We start from the raw sequence: 24,106 nt of genomic DNA, 5'->3' as shown, positions 1-24,106 counted from the left end.
AAGAGGAGATTACTCTTTAAAATAAGAGGACACTTAAAATGACTTCTAAAACACTGCTCCTGTTTTCACTGCCAATACCAGAAGACCAGCACTTGGCACTGGAATCACAGCACACTCCCAGATGGGTCAACCATGTTCACTAGTGCTTATACAGTGGCTGGGTGCCTGCTATCCCCATTCCCACGCATGCACATCTCTCGTTTTGTGGTGCTGCTCAGACCACAATCTATTTCAAAAGGTATTCAACCTGATTTGTTTTGACAATATAACAAAGATACACTAGGCGAACTGAGGGGCTTTTAATAAACCTGATAATTGATTGTAGGGCTCATGCAATAACTTCAAACTTTATAACTACCACACAGTACTGCACTTGAGAAGCTTAAATGTCAGGCTCTATTTCTTCAGTGTTACTGACTGATGATAAAAGGAATACAGTAAACATTGTTCTCTCGTCTAAAGTCAAACAAGTGTTTGTGGGTGTGCAAGGAGAGAAAAGAGACTTCTATCATTTGAAGACTGCCAACAGGGTCACCACAATCTTAGTCTTTGTATCCCCAGCATGCAAAAACCAGAGGAATCTAGTGATGAAAGTAGTGACAGCCACCAGCCACCAAAGTAGGGCTTGTGCATCCTTTCAAAGATGTCAGCACTCCTGCTCTGGAATGCACTTACACAGCACTCCTGGACATATTAGTCAGCCAGAACAGCTCTGGAGACTACCCCTAGAACACAGCATCTCTGTGCAAACATACACCAAGAGGGGCCCTATCTGTCACACACAGAGCATAGCCCCAAAATCAGCAGTTATCCTCCACTGGCACATACCAATACTGAGCTGGATGGCACAACAGGTCCCAGCTTTTCTTCTAATCCAGGCGCACAAGCATTGAGGCAGGCGGTGGACCATATTTTATCATGAATCTGCAGTAAATTCATTCCAGAACCTATGAGACAACAGTATTCAAACACAAAATGTAGATCTTGGAACATAAGAATAGATTAATGAAAAGAAAACAAAAGATACTGCATTAGAGGATTTCACCTGCCTAAAGGCAGAAAAGAAACTATAAATAAAAGTGGACATTTAATACTGAGATGGAATGGTCTCAGCTCAGCAGAGCACAGGGATGCTGTACAGTTACTGACTCACAGCTCTGTGGTAGCTTTCATTTTGGAAAGGGGATGGGGGCAAGGAATCTTCCCCACTGCATAGGAACTGGATATGGTCAAAGTCCTTGCACTCCAACCAGTGATGCTAGACTCCCAAAATAAATGGGGAGGTACAGATAGATCCTGCAACCCCTCAACATTGACAAGCAGAAAATGAAGCCTATGCTGCACCCAATCAAACTGCAGTCCCTCTGCATTCGAGGGAATTGTGCTTTAGGCACAATAGTGCAGGAATTCCTACTAAGGTGGTATGCACCTTTGCACTGCACCCTAGTTGGGCTGTGGTTTTAGGCCATCATTTGGCTGTAACTAATCCTCCTAAGATGCCTGTGAGGTTATGTTTGTATTATCACCCTCCTTTACAAATAGGGAAATTGACCAAGAAAGGTCATGGCCCAAATTTTAAAAAGTAACCTCTAATTTTGGGTGATACAAGTTTTGTGTGTCCAGTTTTATACATTTAAGACATGATTTTCAGACTGGTTGAATACCTTCAAGTCCAGCTGAAGTCAATGAGAGTTGTGGGTGCTCAACACCTCTAAAAATAAGGTTCAATGTGTGTACTACTGGACACATTTTAAAATTTGGTCTTAATGATTGGCCAAGGCCACATAGGTGAGTCAGTGTCAGAGCCAGGATTAGAGCTGAGGGGACTCTAAATCTGAACCCTGCAGTTAGCTCACTAGATTAATCAGGCCTTCTGAATGAACAGGGCTGCCTCAACAGCTCATTGCATTCCCCTCTATGTTTACACTGCTCCAGCTTCTCCTCTAGTTAAAAAGAACAAACGTTTTTAAAACCCATGATTGACTGAGCAGTAACTGTGGAGATGTTGAATACCATCAACTCTCATTCCCTGCACTGGTCTAAGATATATTTAATTAGACATTTCACTGTACTTTTAATAACCCAAGGTGAATTCTCTTAACTTAGTAATATTATTATCCTGGGCTAAAAACACTTTTGATTTTATATCTAATTAGCCCAGGACCTGTTTATCTCACTGACAGAAACTCAGTCATTGTCCAAACTGACTGGGAAGTCTGAAACCAATGGAATTTTGTTCAGTGCTACTGACCTTTAGACACTTCAACATATGTAGGGAGAGCGAAACTCACCCTTGGCACAGGGACTGTGAGATCAGGCTGTCCATGGAGTTTTGTGGGGCATGGGGGGAGGAAATGTAGTCCACCCCTCAACCTACTGGCAGACCACAAAACTGCAACATGGCCCCTAATCTAAAAAATGGGGTAGCCCTTCTGCACCCCTAAACAAGTATTTGAAACCATTGGATATGCAAGCACTGAGCTACATGCCACACCCTGGGTTAATTCCTAACAGCCTCCTCTGCTCCAAGCTATTTCAGGCTACTGAAGAGCCCCCATCCTGAGTGCACATAGGGTACAGAAACAACACCCATTCCCACTGCAGCCTCTCTTTCAAAAGCACTCTCTCACACACACACTCACAGAGGGATTAAGTGGCACGGTGGGACTTGTGCTAGACCTCTGCACTTTGGTAGCTTAACGTTTTATAGAGAGGTCCAACAATGAGTATGTATGGGATATTTACACCAAAAAACACACAGTCCAGTGTTAAGACATAACAGAGCCAGGGCTCCAAGAGTGAATGCAGCTTTACAGAATGTATATACACCTCTGAGACACTAACTCAGGCCACATAGTAGGAAATTTAGATTACACCTTACCTGAGTTAATGATGTATAAATGAAATTAAATGTATTAGATTCAATCAATCTCATTTCATGCAAATTAAATACACTTAATACATTATATGCTGGTTAATTTGCCCTATGATTCAGCAGTAGGAATTCGGCATAGCACAGCACACTTCCCATGGACAAGAGATGTATTGCTCTTTCCTGCTGTCAATCACACCCACCACCACCAAATGCAATAAATACAACAGGATTTAATCAGATACAGGGACATTCCAGCTTTTCCACGTTCTTGAAGGGACCATTTTTAAAAAAATCAGCCACCACACTCTTCAGGACAAACTACATGCAACACCAGTAGAAGTTCACAAGAGAGACAGAGGGCGCAAGGAACCCCTTCCTACCACTTAACGCCCCTGTACATGGTCTAGGCATAATGGGAGTCCTTGCACAAGGACTCTGCAGGGATAGCACAGTGTCTGGACAAACCTATGCAAAAGGGCCAAAGAGGAATGTTTTGTGGAAAAGCTCTATCACACATCTAGCTTCCTAGAGTAAAATGCCAAGTGTCTAAAGGTTTAATTATTCTGTGAGCAATAAAAGTTTTAAAGAAACATATGGTGATTTTGTGGGTAGATTCCTTATCTGAACCTAGAGACACATTGAATCAGACTTCTCTTATACCATTTTGAAAAATGTCATGACAGTTCCAGTCTTTAAACTCTATCATCATTTGTTTGTATGCAATTTTCTAGTCCCTCCTATGCAAAATGCAACTGGCAGAGCATTAAAACCTCCCACTTTAATCCTGTTCTATGGACACAGGGTGCATAAAACTGATTTTTTTTAAATAAAATTTAATTTTAAAAAAATTAAATCATATATAGGTTTCTTTTTAAAAGTAAACCTTTTTAAAATTAAATTTGAAAATTGACAACCCAGGTTAAGGCCTAAAATTACTATAATCTATTAAAATAATTTAAACTAAATATAAAAAGTAATATTAATCAGCACAGGTCTGCTGTCAAGTTTCAAAGAAAGTCAAACCACAAAACTGGTGGAACCAGAGTTTGTTGAAGTGCTAAACAGGCTTTTGACAGCTGAAGCCTCTTCTGCAGGTGCAGAGAGAATATCTTCTTCATATCAATTTATTCAACTAGTTCAGTTCAATGACTAGCTTGTTCAAAGTTAAGAAACCAATTGCAAGTTGACAAAAGCAGGAAAGTTTGTTTTCCCCTTCCAGTCTACAAATAAAAACTAGGTGTGAAAGGATGAAATCTACTGATTCTAAAATCTTGAAGGACATGGTAACTAAAAACAATCAGTTCAGTTAATTCATTACAGATAATACTTCCTTTGTATCATAAATCGGATACTTTTAAATATAAAACATATTCTGATAAACTTTTTGATCATTTTTTACTTTGTATCCAGCACACTTAAGGTAGTTTTATTTAATAATAAATTAAAATGCTGCTTTTGAGCATTTTAATTTAATTGCATTTCCATTCAAATAAAAGCTTGATACAAATCACAAATAAACAAATTAATTGACTAGTAACTAAGAAATGCATCATTCACCATATTCTACCATAAACAAAAAGAAACAATTAAGAATCTGAATAAATGTGTTAACTTATATAGTTTAAATAAATTTGTATAGATATAGTGTATCCTCCTTGTTAGCAAAAAGAAGCAACAAATTTAGTATAAAGGCTATATATAGTTGCAAATCAACACACTAAAAATCAACATGCTTTCATAAAAATCACACTTTCTTTAGGCAAATAACTAAAGTAAAAATGCAAAACACAACTAAAATTGAGTATTTATAACAAGGTTTTCTGCTTGCTGATTAAAATCATGATTAAAATGGGTTATTTAAAGTGCTTTGATTTTAATCAATCCACTCTGTACGGACATAATATTATTTATTGAATGTCAAATAGCTTTCATATATATATTATATGCTCTGACAGTGTTCACAACACCACAAAGCCAGTTAGATGGGCAAAACACCAACCTTTGCAATTCAGTCTGAGCTCCTACAATGAAAAGATGATGGTTCAATTCCCCCAGGCCATCAATTGCTAATAAATGTTCAGATATGTCTATACTACTCAAGGATGAAAGGATCATTTCATTTACCTTCCCATTCAGAACTCGGTTGAGAAATGGAAGAAATATTTTAAATGAACCATTAACCTATTGGAGCCTATAGGGAGAAATTAATATTTTACTTATATCTATCTTTACATATAAAAGACAGGTAGAATACACATACCTTCCTACATATTCATCTAGATGGCAGTCTAAAGATTGCCAGTACTCTAAGGGTTAAAATCTAAGTGAGTCAAGCCATACAAAGCAAAGGCAGATCTTTGAACTATCACTTCATATGGACACTCACTCAACAATAAATGAATTCAATATCGGAGGTCATGGTCCAATGGTGATTGAGAAGAGGATCCATATGTGGATGGAAGGGATTCAGTATCTCATTCCAAGTACCATTGATTGATAGTTCAAGATCACCATCAAGTGCAGTAAGGATCACCAAATGTTAATTACTGATGCAAAAAAGCCTAAATGATTCAACACTGGGGGAAAAAAAACAAAATTCTATTACAAAGGACCAAAAGACATTGCCTAATTGGATTTATTAATGGACTAAAAGTGAAAAAAATATCCAGAGATCAATACTGGAAAACATATATATAACATCTAGTGCAGGGGTGGGCAAACTTTTTGGCTAGAGGGCCACATCAGGGTTGCGAAATGTATGGAGGGCCGGGTAGGGAAGTCTGTGCCTCCCCAAACAGCCTGGCCCCCGCCCCCATCCACCCCCTCCCACTTCCTACCCCCGACTGCGCCCCTCAGAACTCCCGGCCGATCCAAACCCTACTGCTCCTTGTCCCCTGACCCTAACCCCCCCCCCCCCCCAGGACCCCACCCCCTATCCAACCCCCCCGCTCCCTGTCCCCTGACTGCCCCAACCCCTATCCATACCCCCGGCCCTGAAAGCCCCCTTGGGACTCCCACACCTATCCAACCCCCCCGTTCCCAGTTCCCTGACTGCCCCCTGCCCCAGAACCTCCGCCCCATCCAACCACCCCCTGCTCCCTGTCCCCCAACTGCCCCCCCAGGACTCCCTGCCCCTAACCGCCCCCCCCAGTACCCCACCCCCTATCCAACCCCCCGGCTCCCTTACCATGCCCCTTAGAGCAGCAGGAGCTCGCAGCCCCGCTGCCCGGCCAGAGCCAGCCACGCCAACGCACTGCCTGGCAGGAGCAGTGGGCCAGAGCCCTGGTGACATGGCGAGCTGAGTCTGCTGGGGAGAGGGCTAGCCTCCCTGGCCAGGAGCTCAGGGGCCAGGCAGGACGGTACCGCGGGCTGGATGTGGTCCGTGGGCCGCAGTTTGCTCACCTCTCACCTAGTGTACTTGTGTCAAAGCTCTCTTCTCGGTTTCTTGGTGAGTCAAATTCATAGCTAATATATCGCCATTGGCACCAACAGAGCTACATCAGGATGAATTTAGGCCAATATGCTTCTCTTGACAAAGGCCTTAATTTAGTATGTTCTTCTTTGATAGAACATAAAGAAGTATGCTAAGCTATGGTGTGCCTAAGGTACTTACAAAACATTTCAAAACATAAAAGTCTCTCCATGTCAAGAGCTGAGTAGCTGTTCCTTAAGGTGTTTTATAAAAAAAAAGTAACAATGCCTCAAGGTGACACACTCAAGTATTTTAGGTCCCAAATGTACAGGAACTCCTCACTTAAAGTCGTCCCAGTTAATGTTGTTTTGTTGTTATGTTGCTGATCAATTAGGAAACATGCTCGTTTAAAGTTGTGCAATGCTCCCTTCTAATGTCATTTGGCAGCCGCCTGCTTTGTCCACTGCTTGCAGGAAGAGCAGCCCGGTGGAGCTAGCTGGTGGGGGCTGGAACTAGGGTGGACCCACAGCCCCCTAGCAGCTCCCCGCTTCCCCTAAGTTCCCTGTGCAGCAGCTGCCCAGCAGGCTATCAATTGTGGCAGTTCAGCTGTCCCTCCCCCACTGCCATGTGCTACTCCTGCCGTCTGCCTAGGAGCTGCTCCCTGAGCCTCCTGCTTGCTGTGCGGAGGGGAAGAGGGGGGCTAATGTCAGGGTGTCTCCCTCCCCCCTGCTCCTGCACCCCGCTTACCCCATCTTCCATAGAGCAGGGGGGGGACACAACAGTCCCGGAGGCAACAGCTGAGGTGGATCTCAGCTTGCTGATCTAATTAACAAGGCAGTGTACTTAAGACAGAGATCAGCATACTTAAGGGGAAATGCACATCTCTCTCTCACTCACACACACGCACAGTGTGTGTCTCTGTCTGCTATGCTGTCTCCCCTCCCTTCATTCCTTCTGCTTTGTAGAGTGTGAGGCTACATTAACAACGAGTTAACCCTTGAGGGCTAGTTCATCATTTAGCAGTAAGGCATTCCCTGGGAAATATCCCACCCTCTGACTTCACCACCTCAACCAAGCTTCACAATCATCATTGCTGTGTACCAAAGTCTTTTGTCTGGTGAAAAAAATTTCCCTGGAACCAAACACTCCCAATTTACATCAATTCTTACTGGGAAATTGGATTCGCTTAACATCGTTTCGCTTGAAGTAGCATTTTTCAAGAACATAACTACAATGTTAAGTGAGGAGTTCCTGTATCTTACTTTTAACATCTGCACAATATACATGGAAATCGTTCCTCTTTCCCCACATTGTAGTTAATTTTTTTTAATCAATCAAACGAGGGTGTTCTGCTGCTTATGGATAGCGAGTCATGCCTTATAACACTGGGCCTTAAAAAGGAAACATTTTAATTGGAGTAAGTAACATTTCCTTGTGTAATCTACAACTTTAAAGACATAAGTTGTTTAGTCCTCTAGTGCAACTTGACAGGGTCTTTTAAAGCCTGTGTGTCCGGAAGTTAAACCTACAGAAATGAAGAATAGAAGTCTATTATATGAACATTATTTTGAGAGATGTATTTCCAAATGCGATATACAGGATTCATGGAAAGAGATCAGGTGAACTGCAGGAAATTGTAGAAGATGAGAAAATAACAGTCTTTTGTAATCAGCAGCAAAATAACTATTGCATAATAATTATTTTTTATTACTGGAATTAGAATGATCTCCCATTATGTTAATGGAAGACAAGGGAATGGAAGACAGAATGTAACTTAAATAATACATGATCTTCAGTCTAGTAAAGACTGGCACTGTAATGTCTTACTTCACTCTCTCATCTTTTTCACATAAATATTTAATAATTGTATATCCTCAGGACTGAATATTTACTCTACGTATTTAAATGTCCAGAGGAGCAACAGAATTAGAAGGGCACCGTATGTGTAAGTTAGAGCTGGTTAGAATGCTATATGTTATCTGTGAAAAATTTCAAATGAAACAAAAAATTTCCCATTTTGTTCAAAGTTTTTCACAAAATGTTTTGGTTTTTTTTGACTAAACCAAAAAACATTTCCATTTCAAAAACTGAAAAAGTTGTTTTTCCTTGAAGCGGGGTGGTCACCCCACTCTGGCCCTGAAGGGGTTGAAAGCAGCCCTGGAGAGGGCTGCAGCAGGGAAAGGGATTAAGAACAGCCGGGGGAAGCTAACTGCAGCTGACCACAGGTGTGGCTGGCTTAATCAGGGCCCAGCTGGCCCTTATAAGAGGGCTGTGGGCCAGAAGCAGAGGAGTCTCACTCTAGCCCTGGAGTGGGAAGGGCTAGCTGTCTGGGAGCAAGGTACCTAGAGCAGAGCAGAGCAGAGCAGAGCAGGGGAAGGGCAAACGGAGCTGGGGAGCTCCAGCCTGATAAACCTGCAGGCCTTGGTAAAGGCCCAGAAAGGTACTGGGGCTGCAGAGGGGCAGCCTGGGAATAAGCAGAGGCAGCTGGTCCTAACCCCTTGCCAATGATGAGTGGCCATTACATTGCAGTCTGCCCCAGTGAGCAGGGGTTAGATGATGACTGGCAGTATGGGCCACACTGCCCAGATAGTTGGGGCAAGTTACATGGAGTCTGGCAGATAGGCTGCACTACCTCACCAGCCAGGAGTGATTGTGTGGAAGGAGGCCATTAGGCCGCAACCGGCCGCCCACAGAGAGACGGGCACGGGAACTTGGGAGTGGTGAGGTTCTGACTCCCTATCCCACCCCTGCCACAAAGGGGCGGTGCAGTGCCAGACCCGCTACATTCCTCCCTATCTTCTCTCTCTGAAAATAGTTTTCAAAAACCAAACCATTTTAGTTTTTCATTGAAAAACAAATGGAAAATTTCAACCAAAATGAAATTTTTCTTTTCATTTGAAAAGTTATTTTTTCCACACACACAAAAAATCCAAAAGAGTTTTGACCAGCTTTAGTTTAGTATGTTGGGGTTAATCCTCCAAAGTGCTGAGGCACTCTGTGAGGGACTAAGCACCCTCAACTCCAAATAAAGTCAATGGGTTGCACTTGCTGACTATCCATAACCTGCACTAATGATCATTGGAGTGATGGGTGCTCAGCATCTTTCAGGATATGGCCCACTGGGAAATATGGTGCAGACCCGCAAAAATTATTACTGAAGCTTACTGAAACTTAAAGGTAACCTGCAAAGAAAAAAGTAATTGGGCTAGTCACCTTTTTGCCTGTGTTATGATGCAAAAGAAGGCCTGTTTTGGGTTGGGGTTTTTTTTTGGGGGGGGGGGGGGGGAGGGTGGTTTTTCTCTTTAAATTAGCAATTAAGACCCTGTCTTGGATCACTTTGATGACTGAAAAAATACCAAGACAATGTCATCACAAGAAAGTGATGACATCAAGCAATTGAAAAGGGAATGGATTTTTTACTTAGATCGTTTAAAACCCTTTCTTTTTTTTTTTAGTTAACATCTATTTAACAACATCAGCTAACAAACATTTTGGAGAAAGGATGTTTTTGTTATAAATTTGTCCACCAATTAAGGTGAGAAAGCTCATTTACATGCTGTGAGACCCAACCCAAACGACGGAAGAATAGAAATATCAGGAATGTCAAGTCTAAGGCAACAAAAAGCAAAATTATAACTGACAGACATTTCAGATGTGCCCATGTGGACAAAGGGCTGACAGAATTAAGATGAACACTAAAATGGGAATAATTAATTCAGTGCAGAGCCACAAGTTCAAATACACTCATCATCAGAGCAGTAAGACTTAAACATGTAGGAAACATCATGCCCCTCTCCTACTCATGATGGGGAGACAAGGGGAACTCCCATGCTAGACTGTCCCCCCCCGAAAAAGAAGAGACACAACACTTACCATCACAATAATCGATGGGTGCATAAGCACTTAGAAAAAGAGATGCTGCAAAGCTACTAACCAGAGAGATTCTCTGAAACAAAAAGATAACATGAGATAGTAACTCCCCTCAACATTCATGCCCAAGCAAATGCAGTTTGAGTAAACAAAAGCAACAAAATATTAATAAAATCTCAGCAATGGGTACTGCCTACCAGAAAAAGAAGTACTACAAGGATTATCCAGTAAAATTTTCCTGCCTGGGCTTTTAGAAGACATCCATATAAAAAGGAACCTCATAATAAAAGCTTTTAATAGCTTTTAGCTCTGAAACATACAAAATACACACACTATACTAGTGTACTCTGCCTTAGCATGAATTACTGCACAGCCATGATGTACCCAAGGGCCACAATTTAATAAAAAGAAGTCTGCATACAAAAAAACAGGGAGACGGAAAAATCAAAGCATGGATGACAGCACAGAAACCATACCAACACCATCCATCAGTGAATCCAAAAGGAAACCAAAGCTAAACAAGGAATAGATCTTACAAATTTCTCCTGCCTCTTCCGAGAGACTCTTCCATCACCCCTACATGGGCTCTTGTCTTCCTGAGTCCATTAACTTCTTCCTAAGTCAGGCAACATAGACCATCCTTACAACCCTGCCCTCTGATACCAATCAGCTATGCATTGCAATGCTACCTGCTACTATGCTGCAAACTAACTGCTCAGAGATAGATTGTAGATGGAATCATGAGGATAGTAGGGTTTAATGACCCTCTATCTCTTTTTGAGACTCTACCCAGGAACACATCTCAACATGGCTGAGGAACACAGGCCATGCCCTTCCTCGTGCTCCAATGGACACTAGCTGCCTGAAAGAGAATGAGGAGTGTTGGGCTAAAGGTTGGTTCTGGCTCAACTCTAAATCAGCAAGCAAAACAGGCTGGCACAGTGGAAGGAACGCACTGCATCCTCTATAAAGTAGTGAGCTGCCAAGCTAGTGTGTGCTGCCTGAGGGTCCTCAAGCGGAATTCTTACCAAGACAGAATTCCTCCTGGGGGCTCTGGTTGTAATATGGCACTGCCACATCCCTTTCAGCACAACTGGGGATCCCAGTTTAATTCACTTCTGTATTTGGTCTTAATTTGTGACCAGAATATATAGTCTGTCTTCCATCCATTCCACTCCATCCCACACTAGAATAAGAGGTGTCACAATGACATTCATGCAAATACAGACAGAACAAGATTAAAGAAAACATTTCTTTACAAAGGGTATATTGAACCTGTGAGACTTATTGCTGCAGGAAGTCAACTGGTCCATATTGATAATGGATTTTAAAAGCCCTGGAAATTTTATCAAGTGCAGTAATAAATGCCAAAACAGGAGTCTCAGACAGATCTCATGCTTCAGGATGTAGGTCCTTCCCTCACGTACAGCACTGCCAACATGCATTACAGGGGTTTATCACCTTGCTCTGAAGCATGGAGTATCAATCACTGCTTTAGGCAGAACATCAGATTTTCAGCTTTGAGCAGTTAAAATAATAATTGTTATTGCTGATTCCTGAAATGTCAATAAAAAAGGAAACTTTTGTTTGAAATGTGTAATTCATTTTATAATTATAGAGATCAAAATAACCTTCAAGGGCCAATCTGTTAAAAAGGGCTCAACTCAACCTCCAGTTTTTCCTGGGTAACACTGCCTGTCACCTGATTTGCATCAGCAAACATTGCACTGATGCATGCAAATAGCTGTTCTGTGTGTGTATCAACTGTGTATAATCACTGGTTTCTGTGAGCAAATGTGGCAATACCTGCACAAACTGGTGCAAATGCAATTTTGTGCAGGTAAAATTAAGGCCTACTTTTTTAAAACTTCAATTCAAAATGTTGTGACCCACAAGTATTCACAATGTTAAATGCATCATTCTAAAAGGATCTGATATTTGATTTTCATCTGCCAAATAACTGACCATTTAAAAAAAGCAGACCCACTTTATAAAATCATCACCTCTATATTACTTATTTTGCATTATGAAAACTAATTCAATAAACAAAATGTACTTCTTTTTAGCAAAAACATTTTTATATTTTCTTAAAAAAATTAAAAAGATTTTCAACTGTGATTTCCAGTAAGTGGACTGAAGTTGAGCCAACCTCAGTTTGTACGTAGACCTCAGGATTCTGGCTGTAAATCTTTGCGATCTGGTTTCCTGTAAAACGCTGAGAAAGAAATGCAAATGCTTAGGAATACAAACACTAAATGGAGTCAATAATCATTAACTCTGTGTAATGAGTTCAGTACATTGCACTTTGGATATTTAATTTGCTAGATGCATGATGAAAGTCAGTGCACAGCAGGCAATCTGCACTAAACAGGCTATAATGCATAGTCTCATTATGAGAATTTTGCTCACCTTTTGGGAAAAGGCTGTGAAAAAGCATTACTATCCCTAATTTATGTTTCAGAAATGACAGTTCAATGGAATGAATCATACTGATTACATACAGAGGAACCCAATACAATGCAAAACATTGGCCTCTAGAGCCTTAAAAGGTTCCCAACTTATACAACTTTGTATGGGTGGGGTAAATGGGGGACAGGGTATTTCAAGCCAGAAATAACTAATGGCTAAGGAATAATTATTTCTCATATATGTATTAAATCATATAAAAGAAAAATGCTTAAGATTCACTGAATTTTTTAAGTTAATTCATTGCCTGTTATAAGTTAAAAGAAACATTTTTGCACTGTTTAAAGTTTCATTTCAACTCAAATGAGCATACACTCTGCACAATGAATCAAAAAGAGCTATGCATATGGATAGGACCATATTTTGATGAACTCACCATCACTAACAAACTGACAACCAGGTGCTATTTACATATGCTACTTGTCTAAAACAGTGGTACACAAACTGGAGGGGTGCAAGAGGTTCCCTGGGGGGGGGGGGGGGGCGCGAAGAAGCTGGGATCCTGCAGGCTCCAAAGGACCCACGGCCATAATAGCAGGAGTGAGATAAAAATAGAGTGGGTATTGGGGGTGGGACAGGACTAGGAATAAAAAAATTATCCTCCCGCACCACAAAAAACATCAATGCCCCAGCCGCCCAGCTCTGAAGGCAGCACTGTCACCAGCAGCAGTGCAGAAGTAAGGGATTCCTTCAGATTACAAGTGATGAGTGGGGGAGACATAACAAATTCCGTGAATAGTAATGGGGGGCAGGACTGGAAAAGTTTGCGCACCACTGGTCTAAAAGACTCCTCTCACTCCATGACATATTGTCACAATTGTGGTAGGAGGAGGTGCCTGATCTGAAGCCCCACTGCAATAAAAAGGGTGGGGTGATGGGGCATTCTCTGTTATGGCCTCTGGAACTTACTTATCCCCCAGGTCCACAACCGTCTGATTTTGTTTGCCTCCACAGAGCACTTGAAAGGCCCATTTTTTCTCCCTTACCTACGAAGAGATGGGTGTTGGGTAGGGCTGGATAGTGGTGTTGCGGGGCTCCGGATGTCTTGTTTAGAGACATTTATTAATTTAACTAAAATTAAATTTAGAAACACTCTGCAATATATTTTATTGCTATGGGCATCTGCATGAAAGCAAAAATTGAAATTAATCTGCTCCTGCATCTTTTTCCTCACTTGAACTCAGAGACAGGTCCTCAACTTGTGCAAATTAGCATAGCTCCACCAGCTGAGGATCTGACCCACAGAATTACGGAAGTAACTTACAGTAATAATTCATCCAGTCACTCTTTCTGCCAATGCAGGTTTGCTTCATACAGTGCATTTTCTACTGCTTTGACTAGTCTAATTTTACAATTCCCAAGCAATAGGACATCACCCCTTCCTTTGTGACGCTATTCCAAAGCCCAATACATTTCACTGCCAGACGGTTTTTGTCAATATTCAGACTAAACTTACCTTTTCACGAGTTTCAGCCTCATACAGATATCACACTTAGTGGCTGTGGACAGAATTATTTTCTAAGTTTGCCATGAGGCACCAGTGCCTCTATAAGAACTTTCATTCTTTCCTCCTCCAGTTCTCACCTCACATGCTCGTGAACCAGTTATATTAGCTAGGTTTTGTGCCCCTCCAACAGCTTTCTCAAGCGATAAGCACTGGGTAGTAGTACTGGAATCCATCCAAACAGGGCTGTCACTGACAGAAAAACAAGCCTGGGGAAAAAAATAAATCATCAAAAAGATTATCACTCCAGGAGGGACTTTCATACTAATGACCAAATCCTGAGAAGGTATCTGTGCCTGTATTAGGCCCAAATACAACAGAACATAAGAACGGCCATAGTGGGTTACACCAAGGGTAATTCTAGCCCAGTATCCCTGTCTTCTGACAAAACTACTGTAATTTTCACTCCATACATCTGAAGAAGAGGGTCATAGCCCACGAAAGCTTATGCTCTAATAAATTTGTTAGTCTTTAAGGTGCCACAAGACTCCTCGTTGTTTTTGCTGAAACAGACTAACAAGGCTACCCCTCTGAAACTTGTCTTCTCACAGTGGCCAATGCCAGATGCTTCAAAGGGAATGAACAGAACAGGGCAATTATCAAATGATCCATCCCCTGAGGCTGTCATCCAGTACTAGCATCTGGCAGTTAGAGGCTTAGAGCACGTTAGAGGACACCAAGAACATGTGCATGGAAATGTCACATTGTTGCACTGAAGATCCCGCACTGTCAGACGCTACACCCATCTACAATCCATATAAGCCAGCATGTTGGAGACACAGCCAGTGGATTTGCAAACAGTGTGAAAACCCCAGGCCAAACCTCACATTGGAGAGGAGAAACAAGCTGTGTCTGCCACTCTTTTACGTATCTTGCAGTAGCTAGCCATGGGCCAGCTATGAAGGTTACCAGGCCCTGAAGCAGATGCTGGGGCTAAGGATTCCGTTCCTGAGCTCTGCTTTACTTCAGCACAGTTCTCTCACAGCACAGTCCTTTTGTTCCAGTTTTCAGGATTTATCCCTATGGATAACTACTGTTGTTCTTATTGGGGTTGTACTGACATTGTTGTCTCCAATGACTAGTTATGGTCTTTTGGGAATTCTTCATTTGACACTCAGAACACCACTTCGCAGTATTTTAACCCAGTCCCCAGAAGTTCTTCACATGTTCATTGCAGACAATATTTTTATTTGGGAATCTGGATATACACATTTAAGATTTGAATAGACCAGTTGTACAGATGTCTTCGTCAAATGTTTAAAAGTTCTTTCTGATCTCAAGGTGGGAAAGGCTGGTTTCAAGATGAAAAGGAGGACTTGTGGCACTTTAGAGACTAACAAATTTATTTGAGCATAAGCTTTCGTGAGCTACAGCTCACTTCATCGGATGCATGCAGTGGAAAATACAATAGGGGGATTTATATACACAGAGAACATGAAACAATGGGTGTTACCATACAGACTGTAACAAGAGTGATCAGGTAAGGTGAGTTATTACCAGCAGGAGACGGGGAAAAAAAAAAAAAAAACCTTTTGTAGTGATAATCAAGGTGGGCCATTTCCAGCAGTTGACAAGAACGTGTGAGGAACAGTAGGGGAGAAAATAAACATGGGGAAATAGTTTTACTTTGTGTAATGACACATCCACTCCCAGTCTTTATTCAAGTCTAATTTAATGGTGTCCAGTTTGCAAATTAATTCCAATTCAGCAGTCTCTCGTTGGAGTCTGGTTTTGAAGTTTTTTTGTTGAAGAATTGCCATTTTTAGATCTGTAATCGAGTGACCAGAGAGATTGAAGTGTTCTCCGACTGGTTTTTGAATGTTCTAACTCTTGACGTCTGATTTGTGTCCATTTATTCTTTTGCATAGAGACGGTCCAGACTGGCCAACGTACATGGCAGAGGGGCATTGCTGGCACATATCACATTGGTAGATGTGCAGGTGAATGAGCCTCCTTTGCTTATACCTTTAAAGGAGAAGGCTTTTCAAATCTATGTCCACAAGCCACAAAACAACCCCAAGCAGCCACCCTGTGCACAGGAACTCCTTGGACCATAGTTTGAACCTTCAGAGATAAGTCTATCACGTTTCACGTAAGTATGCTTGCTAATAAAATCTTGTGAGTTGAATGGGAAATCAGATCTAAACATATTATCCATAATGGCAAAGATGTTAAAATAATATTCAGCTTTATAAAACAATAAATAGATCACTTGTCATACATTGTGGTGCTCACTGGGCGCTGCATGTTTTAACAAAATTGTATGCTGTCATGCCAGGGGAAGATGAAATACTGAAACCCCTGGGATATAGGAGAAAAAAAAAGTATACTGCAGTGGCTTCTAACACAAACAAGCAAAGGGAATATTTTGGAAGGAAAAAGCAACTGTTGAGTGTCAGAAAGAGGAGTGTGTGTGCTCACTCTCCCTTCAGAGCTCTTCATTGCACGTATTACCTTTAGTAGCTGATGTAAAGGAAGATCAGGTGATAAATTCTTTAAAATTTGGCTGGCTCCTTCTTTCCAATACACGCTTCCATGTTGCTGTAAAGGATATACATTTTTAAATTAAAGATGGCCCCCAGGATGTCAAATACAGATTCCAATCTGGATTTCGAACATTAAATGGAGGAGAACCATGTCCAAAGTGAGACACAAATTTATTGATTAATTAATTCATTAAACAGTTCACCTTTTTTGGAGACATCCAGGCCAATTAGATCATTTAATTACACTTCAAGAATGAGCAATGTATGTGCCAAATCATCAAATACAGGAGTTTGTCTGGCAAAAATGTAGACCATTAATTAAAGCAGCATCTAGTGGGCGCTTCTATAATATTGCTAGTTGCAGCTATTATCTTACCCAATGATTCTACCACAGAAGGGCAGCTATAAAGTGCAGCCAGGGCTCCACAGAATGACTTTCTGTCATTTTGGACCCGGCACACAGGGTTAGACTCTTTGTCTACTGATTAAAGCAGAGAAGTGGAAATCAAAATGCCTGGGTTCTTTAATCATATTCAAGGTACTTTGTCTGTCACTAATTCACTGTGTAACCCAGAGCAAGTCCCTTAGGCACCACTAATTTGGGGTATTCAACTTGAAACATATAGCCCCTGATTCTCTGAGCATCCAAACCTTTAGCTGAAGTCCATGGAAACTGCAAGAGTTCAGCACCTCTGATTAACCAGTCCTAGGAGTTTGAAGCTGAGCAACTGACAACTGATACACCAAAAATTAGTGGGCACTTTTGATAATGCCTGCCTTAATCTCTCTGCACTTCACTTTACACAACTGCAAAATGGGTCTAAGACTTGCTTACCGTACAGGCATGGTGCGAGGCTTAATTGATGAATGAATGTCTGAGCACTTTGACATATTCAGAAGAAAGGCACTATGCAATATAGGCTAAATTAGAGAAGCCCTACACAAGTGCCTAAGCAAGAGGCACAGGGGGAGACATCCCCAGCACATTTACACACAAGGCAGCCATCATTTGGTTTCCATTATTCCTGAATATGGTTTCCATTATGCCTGAGGATGCACCACCCAGCAAATGAAGAGCTCTGATTAGAGGGATGCTTGCTATACCTCGAATACATTTTACATGTTCAGCTCTTCACTACATTCCCCTCTCCTTGAGCATCTGTGGAACAATCTTGCAGACACAGCTGCTCAAACTCCTCCATCATCTCCAAGCATGGCTCAAATTTGCAAAACCATAATAGAGCCCCGTAAGTGTGAAGAATTTAAATGACTTGAAACCATCTAGTTGTACACACAGCTAGTCTATGTAACCATACTATTATCCTTGTCCTCTCTGTCCTATCTCTTCGTGCAGTTGTATACAAGTTGCATCTTGTATTAAATTAGCTTTTAAGCTCTTCGGGCAGAGTCTGTCTCTTATTATGTATTTGTACGGTGTCTGGTACAATGAAACTTTGATCCTAATTGAGGCCTTTAGATGCTATTGTAATACTCCTAAATAATAAGTATCATTATTCCTTAATACTCTGTTGAGGACATACAATATGACTAATTTTTCCCTTTAAAAACTAACCTGTCCAGCCCCAGAAAAAGCTCTCACATGAGAGAACTTAAAGCCAGAAGACTTCATCTTTTCCAAGATCATATCCAGAGCCTACAAGAACAAACAGAATCAAGAGTGATTATAATGAGCTACCAAATTATGCACACTCACAATCCTCAGAATTAAATTGTAAGTATCTGTCATCTCTGATAAGGGTTCAGTAACAGATAATGAAAAATTAGCTAATGACTAGGGATTTTTTGAGAAATTGAATGCATTAGTTTATTAAGCAGGAGCCCATTTTAAAAAAGGGAACTACAGAAAAAAATTCTTCAAACAGGTTGAATCACAAAGGACAAATCATTACATCTTGGCTCTTGTTTGGTCTTCAGTGGGTTCCAATATATGAAAGAGACATTGTTGAGGTTGATAGATGAAAAATGGGACAATTTATTTTGTTCTTACGTTTGGAAAACCCATGCAATTCTTTGTGGGGCAAAGTCCAATCTTGGAAGATGCTGAGCATCCTCAACTCCCACTGATTTCAGTGGGAGCTATGGACGTTCAGCACCTCTGAAATTCAGATGATTTATTCAGATACCTAAATATGGATTTAAATGCTTAACCTTTAGACACTCAAGTCTGAAAATTTTGCCCTTGCCATGAGATTTTCAAAGGACACTCTGAAGTAATTTAGGACCAAAAATTAATCTACCTTTACACTTTCACTGCTGTGACCTAGATTTTGCCACCCTTACTCATGACGTCACTAGACAAGTTGCCTTAGTAGGACTACTTACATAGTAAGATTCTACTCAATGTGAGTACAGGTTACAGAATCTGGACCTACATGAGTAATTTTTTTCTGGATCATGAATATATGTTTTTAGAATACAAAAAGAAATCATCAGTATTTTAAGCTAAATATTTTCTACCATTATCATAAGGGGCCTGCACTACAAAGTTTTATGATCAGCTGCGGCAGAACCAGCCAGCCAACCAGCAGAAGGAAACAAAAACTGGCTAATAAATCTTATTCTCAGAGGATGAAATTAACTCTGATGTTGCACAAATGAAGAAGTAAACAAAGCAAAGCCAAACTGGCTCCTCTTCCATATGAAACAAAGACAGCAAACAAAGAATGTTTTCCTAATTAAAAAAAGAAGGAAAATTGTCCAAATTCTATCCAGCAGATGCAATATTTATTTATGGCTGGGCTGAAATGGGTTCAAAATCAGTGATGAAAGAACTTCTATTTTTCATGTATCTAGTATTAAAAACAATGGAGAGTGAAGAAACAAAAGTATAACAATTTAAGAACTCCAGCTTCGCTTATTCATGATGTGAAAATTTGCATTTCAAAGAGATAGATCTGCATGCAAAAGAAATAGAAAACAAGCAAACGAAACACCTTAGCTTGAATGACAATCTTAATTGCTGCTCATAATTATAATCCTGAGTTAAGAAGATGAATCATATAAGAACACAAATATACTCAGGCAACCAAAATTAAAACATGTTCTTACCTTGACCCACATTAACACAGGAGAAGTCACTGTCAGCTTATCACTGTGGACATGGACACCACAATGAGTCCTGCAGAAAGACAGTACTTTCTCTTGAGATGGGAGGAGAACCTGTCTTTTTTCACATTTGGTTCATTTTTCACCCTCCAAGCAGTTTTTTCAAATGATCATTTATGATCAAAGAGCACACAGTACTATTTAGTACACAGCAAGGATAAAAACAAAGTTAGAAAATTCAGCCTGCTCTCTGGAACTAACATTTTGATATTTTGACTAGTCACAGAGAAAAAAAAATAAAAAAGTCCCTGATCCTGCAGTGAGATCTAAGAGGGTAGACTCTTACATTTGCTCAGTACTTTGAAGTCACTGAGGCTCTGCATAGTTGGAAGGGTCCGCCTGCACAGATCTCATGCAGCAGTAAACTCTTGGTCTTTTATATTCATGCTGGTGTCCTACAAGGCAATTTGACACTAAAAGCCAAATATCACACAAAGACGATCCAAAGTGAGCCCTTGTCTACACTATAAATTACTTCGGTACATCTTACATCACTCAGGGGTGTGAATAATCCACACCCCTGAGCGACATAAGTTATACCGACCTAAGAGCTGGTGTAGACAGTGCTATGTTGGGGGGGGCATGGGGAGCTGCCCACCAATTTTTCCCAGTTGGTGCTCCAGCCCTGGAGCACCCATGGAGTCGGTGCCTATGATGGCTGGCGCCGGAATGCTGCCCCTAGAAATGTGCCGTCCCAAGCAAGTGCTTGCTTTGCTGGTGCCTAGAGCCGGCCCTGATAGCTGGATCAGTGCAGCTGCACCAGCGTAAATGATGTAGTGTAGACAAAGCCTTAGTGTGCAAAATGTGTGTGTGCATGATACTTTATGTCACAGTTCAGGGCAACTGCACCTGTATCTTCCCTCGGTGGTTCAGCAAAGGCACCAACTCTCAGGCTTCCAGCTCCCCACTTGTTGCCTCTCTTGGATGCAGACATCTGTCTCTCTCCCTTCTGACCTACAGTTCCCTGCCTTCACTGCATAGTTCCCAGCCTAAACATTCTTCCCAAACAAACCTGTTTGCTTTCTCTTTAGAGAATGATAAGAGTGATTGCTACAGATATAAGTGCCACACAGAGTTTTCTAAGCAGGCCTACTTTATTCTTAAGGTACAAAGCATTAGAGAGAAAGCATACGAAAAACAATAAAAGAATCTACATGCATGCTAATTAGCCTACCAGAGTACATCCCAACTCTAACATGGGTTCTGGCAGGATAAGTCTTTTAACACCCCCACCCACCGTAAGGGAGTCCTTTTGGTTACAAGTTTCAGAGTAGCAGCCGTGTTAGTCTGTATCCTTAAAAAGAAAAGGAGTACTTGTGGCACCTTAGAGACTAACAAATTTATCAGAGCATAAGCTTTTGTGAGCTACAGTTCACTTCTTCGGATGCATACAGTGGAAAATATAGTGGGGAGATTTTATATACACAGAGAATATGAAACAATGGGTGTTACCATACAGACTGTAACAAGAGTGATCAGGAAAGGTGAGCTATTACCAGCAGGACAGCGGGGGCGGGGGCGGGGGATTGTAGTTGTAAGTATGCTTGATAGAGATCTTGTAGGTGTTTGTCTACAGCCAAGGTCTACGATACAACCACATTTGCTCCAACCCCTCAGACAGAGACAATGGATCATGTGGTGTGGTCTGGATGAAAGCTGGAGGCATGTAGATAAGTATAGCGGTCAGTAGGTTTCTGGTATAGAGTGGTGGTTATGTGACCATCGCTTATTAGCACCATAGTGTCCAGGAAGTGGATCTCTTGTGTGGACTGGTCCAAGCTGAGGTTGATGGTGGGATGGAAATTGCTGAAATCATGGTGGAATTCCTCAAGGGCTTCTTTTCCATGGGTCCAGATGATGAAGATGTCATCAATGTAGCGCAAGTAGAGCAGGGACATTAGAGGACAAGAGCTGAGGAAGCGTTGTTCTAAGTCAGCCATAAAAATGTTGGCATACTGTGGGGCCACGCGGGTACCCACAGCAGTGCCGCTGATTTGAAGGTATACATTGTCCCCAAATGTGAAATAGTTATGGGTGAGGACAAAGTCACAAAGTTCAGCCACCAGGTTTGCTGTGACATTATCGGGGATACTGTTCCTGACGGCTTGTAGTCCATCTTTGTGTGGAATGTTGGTGTAGAGGGCTTCTACATCCATAGTGGCTAGGGTTGTGTTTTCAGGAAGATCACCGATGGATTGTAGTTTCCTCAGGAAGTCAGTGGTGTCTCGAAGATAGCTGGGAGTGCTGGTAGCGTAGGGCCTAAAGAGGGAGTCTACATAGCCAGACAATCTTGCTGTCAGGATGCCAATGCCTGAGATGATGGGGCGTCCAGGATTTCCAGGTTTATGGATCTTGGGTACCAGATAGAATACCCCTGGTTGGGGTTCTAGGGGTGTGTCTGTGCAGATTTGTTCTTGTGCTTTTTCAGGGAGTTTCTTGAGCAGATGGTGTAGTTTCTTTTCGTAACCCTCAGTGGGATCAGAGAGTAATGGCTCAGACAGAGACAAACACCTACAAGATCTCTATCAAGCGTTCTTACAACTACAATACCCACATGCTGAAGTGAAGAAACAGATTGATAGAGCCAGAAGAGTACCCAGAAGTCACCTACTACAGGTCAGGCCCAACAAAGAAAATAACAGAACACCATTAGCCATCACCTTCAGCCCCCAACTAAAACCTCTCCAATGCACCATCAAGGATCTACAACCTATCCTGAAGGACGACCCATCACTCTCACAGATCTTGGGAGACAGGCCAGTCCCTGCTTACAGACAGCCCCCCAGCCTGAAGCAAATACTCACCAGCAACCACACACCACACACCACACACCAAAAACATTAACCCAGGAACCTATCCTTGCAACAAAGCCCCTTGCCAACTGTGTCCACATATCTATTCAGGGGACACCATCATAGGGCCTAATCACATCAGCCACAATATCAGAGGCTTGTTCACCTGCACATCCACCAATGTGATATATGCCATCATGTGCCAGCAATGCCCCTCTGCCATGTACATTGGTCAAACTGGACAGTCTCTAAGCAAAAAAAATAAATGGACACAAATCAGACGTCAAGAATTATAACATTCAAAAACCAGTCGGAGAACACTTCAATCTCTTTGGTCACTCGATTACAGGCCTAATAGTAAAAAGAAAAGGAGTACTTGTGGCACCTTAGAGACTAACCAATTTATTTGAGCATGAGCTTTCGTGAGCTACAGCTCACTTCATCGGATGAAGTGAGCTGTAGCTCATGAAAGCTCATGTTCAAATAAATTGGTTAGTCTCTAAGGTGCCACAAGTACTCCTTTTCTTTTTGCGAATACAGACTAACACGGCTGTTACTCTGAGGCCTAATAGTGGCAATTCTTCAACAAAAAACACTTCAAAACCAGACTCCAACAAGAGACTGCTGAATTGGAATTCATTTGAAAACTGGATACAATTAACTTAGGCTTGAATAAAGACTGGGAGTGGATGTCTCTCAAATAAATTGATTATTGGTCAATAAATTGGTGTCGTCCTGGTTTCCCCCCCCCCCGCCCCCGTGCTCTCCTGCTGGTAATAGCTCACCTTTCCTGATCACTCTTGTTACAGTCTGTATGGTAACACCCATTGTTTCACGTTCTCTGTGTATATAAAATCTCCCTACTATATTTTCCACTGTATGCATCCGATGAAGTGAGCTGTAGCTCACGAAAGCTTATGTTCTAATAAATTTGTTAGTCTCTAAGGTGCCACAAGTACTCCTTTTCTTTTGGTTACAAGCTCATCACAGCTACAGCTGAGAACAAGCACACTCATACAATGTTCAGTTCCCTTTTAGTTCAGGGGTCTCTGAACTGGAGTTTCCAGAAGCAGGTAATTAGTACACAATGGGTCTCTCCCTCCAGGGCATATCTTCAAAAGGTTGGCTTCAGAGTATGAATTTGCATTCCCATCACCCCAAGCAATTTCCTAGGGAATCCACATTTTATTCCAAAAAGACTTTCTGAAGTTCCTAATATCTTCCAGATATTGCATTAATCTTGTCTTCCTGATAAAGAAGTCCCATACAATCTCACAATAGTACATAAACATTTGCATTCTAATACAATGTACCCCAAAGTTATTAACATTAATTCAATAAGGTTTAACTTAATTCAATAAAGTTCACTCAAGATATTATAGGATATTGTCAGTCTGCCACACTGTATACCTACTGCAGCTATTTGTGATTATTAAGTTTACTCATATAAATTGAGTAAGTGCATATGCAAACAGCTAATCCAGCACCTAAATCCTGTTCTTAAATAAAGGACATGGAGTTTTTGATGCACCAATTAAACTTGGTCTGTCAGTAATAACACCTTTTTAACTTCCT

The 24,106-nt window shown here is 41.4% G+C and overlaps 1 protein-coding gene across 2 annotated transcripts in view; it reads right to left on the bottom strand.

Moving 5' to 3' along the window:
* XYLB (xylulokinase) overlaps window positions 1-24,106 on the bottom strand; it is a 142,121-nt gene that overhangs the window by 109,022 nt on the left and 8,993 nt on the right. For both annotated transcript variants that reach the window (XM_074943436.1, XM_074943437.1), the window contains exons 3-9: window positions 19,683-19,752; window positions 18,187-18,267; window positions 16,582-16,668; window positions 14,208-14,336; window positions 12,307-12,372; window positions 10,161-10,233; window positions 829-947 (exon numbers count right to left, since the gene is read on the bottom strand). In XM_074943436.1, coding sequence (XP_074799537.1) covers window positions 829-947; window positions 10,161-10,233; window positions 12,307-12,372; window positions 14,208-14,336; window positions 16,582-16,668; window positions 18,187-18,267; window positions 19,683-19,752 — 625 coding nt within the window. The remainder of the gene's footprint in view (window positions 1-828; window positions 948-10,160; window positions 10,234-12,306; window positions 12,373-14,207; window positions 14,337-16,581; window positions 16,669-18,186; window positions 18,268-19,682; window positions 19,753-24,106) is intronic.

The sequence above is a fragment of the Natator depressus genome, chromosome 2 (assembly GCF_965152275.1).
Source record: "Natator depressus isolate rNatDep1 chromosome 2, rNatDep2.hap1, whole genome shotgun sequence".
Taxonomy (NCBI): domain Eukaryota; kingdom Metazoa; phylum Chordata; order Testudines; family Cheloniidae; genus Natator; species Natator depressus.
This window is presented reverse-complemented; position numbering and strand designations above follow the sequence as displayed.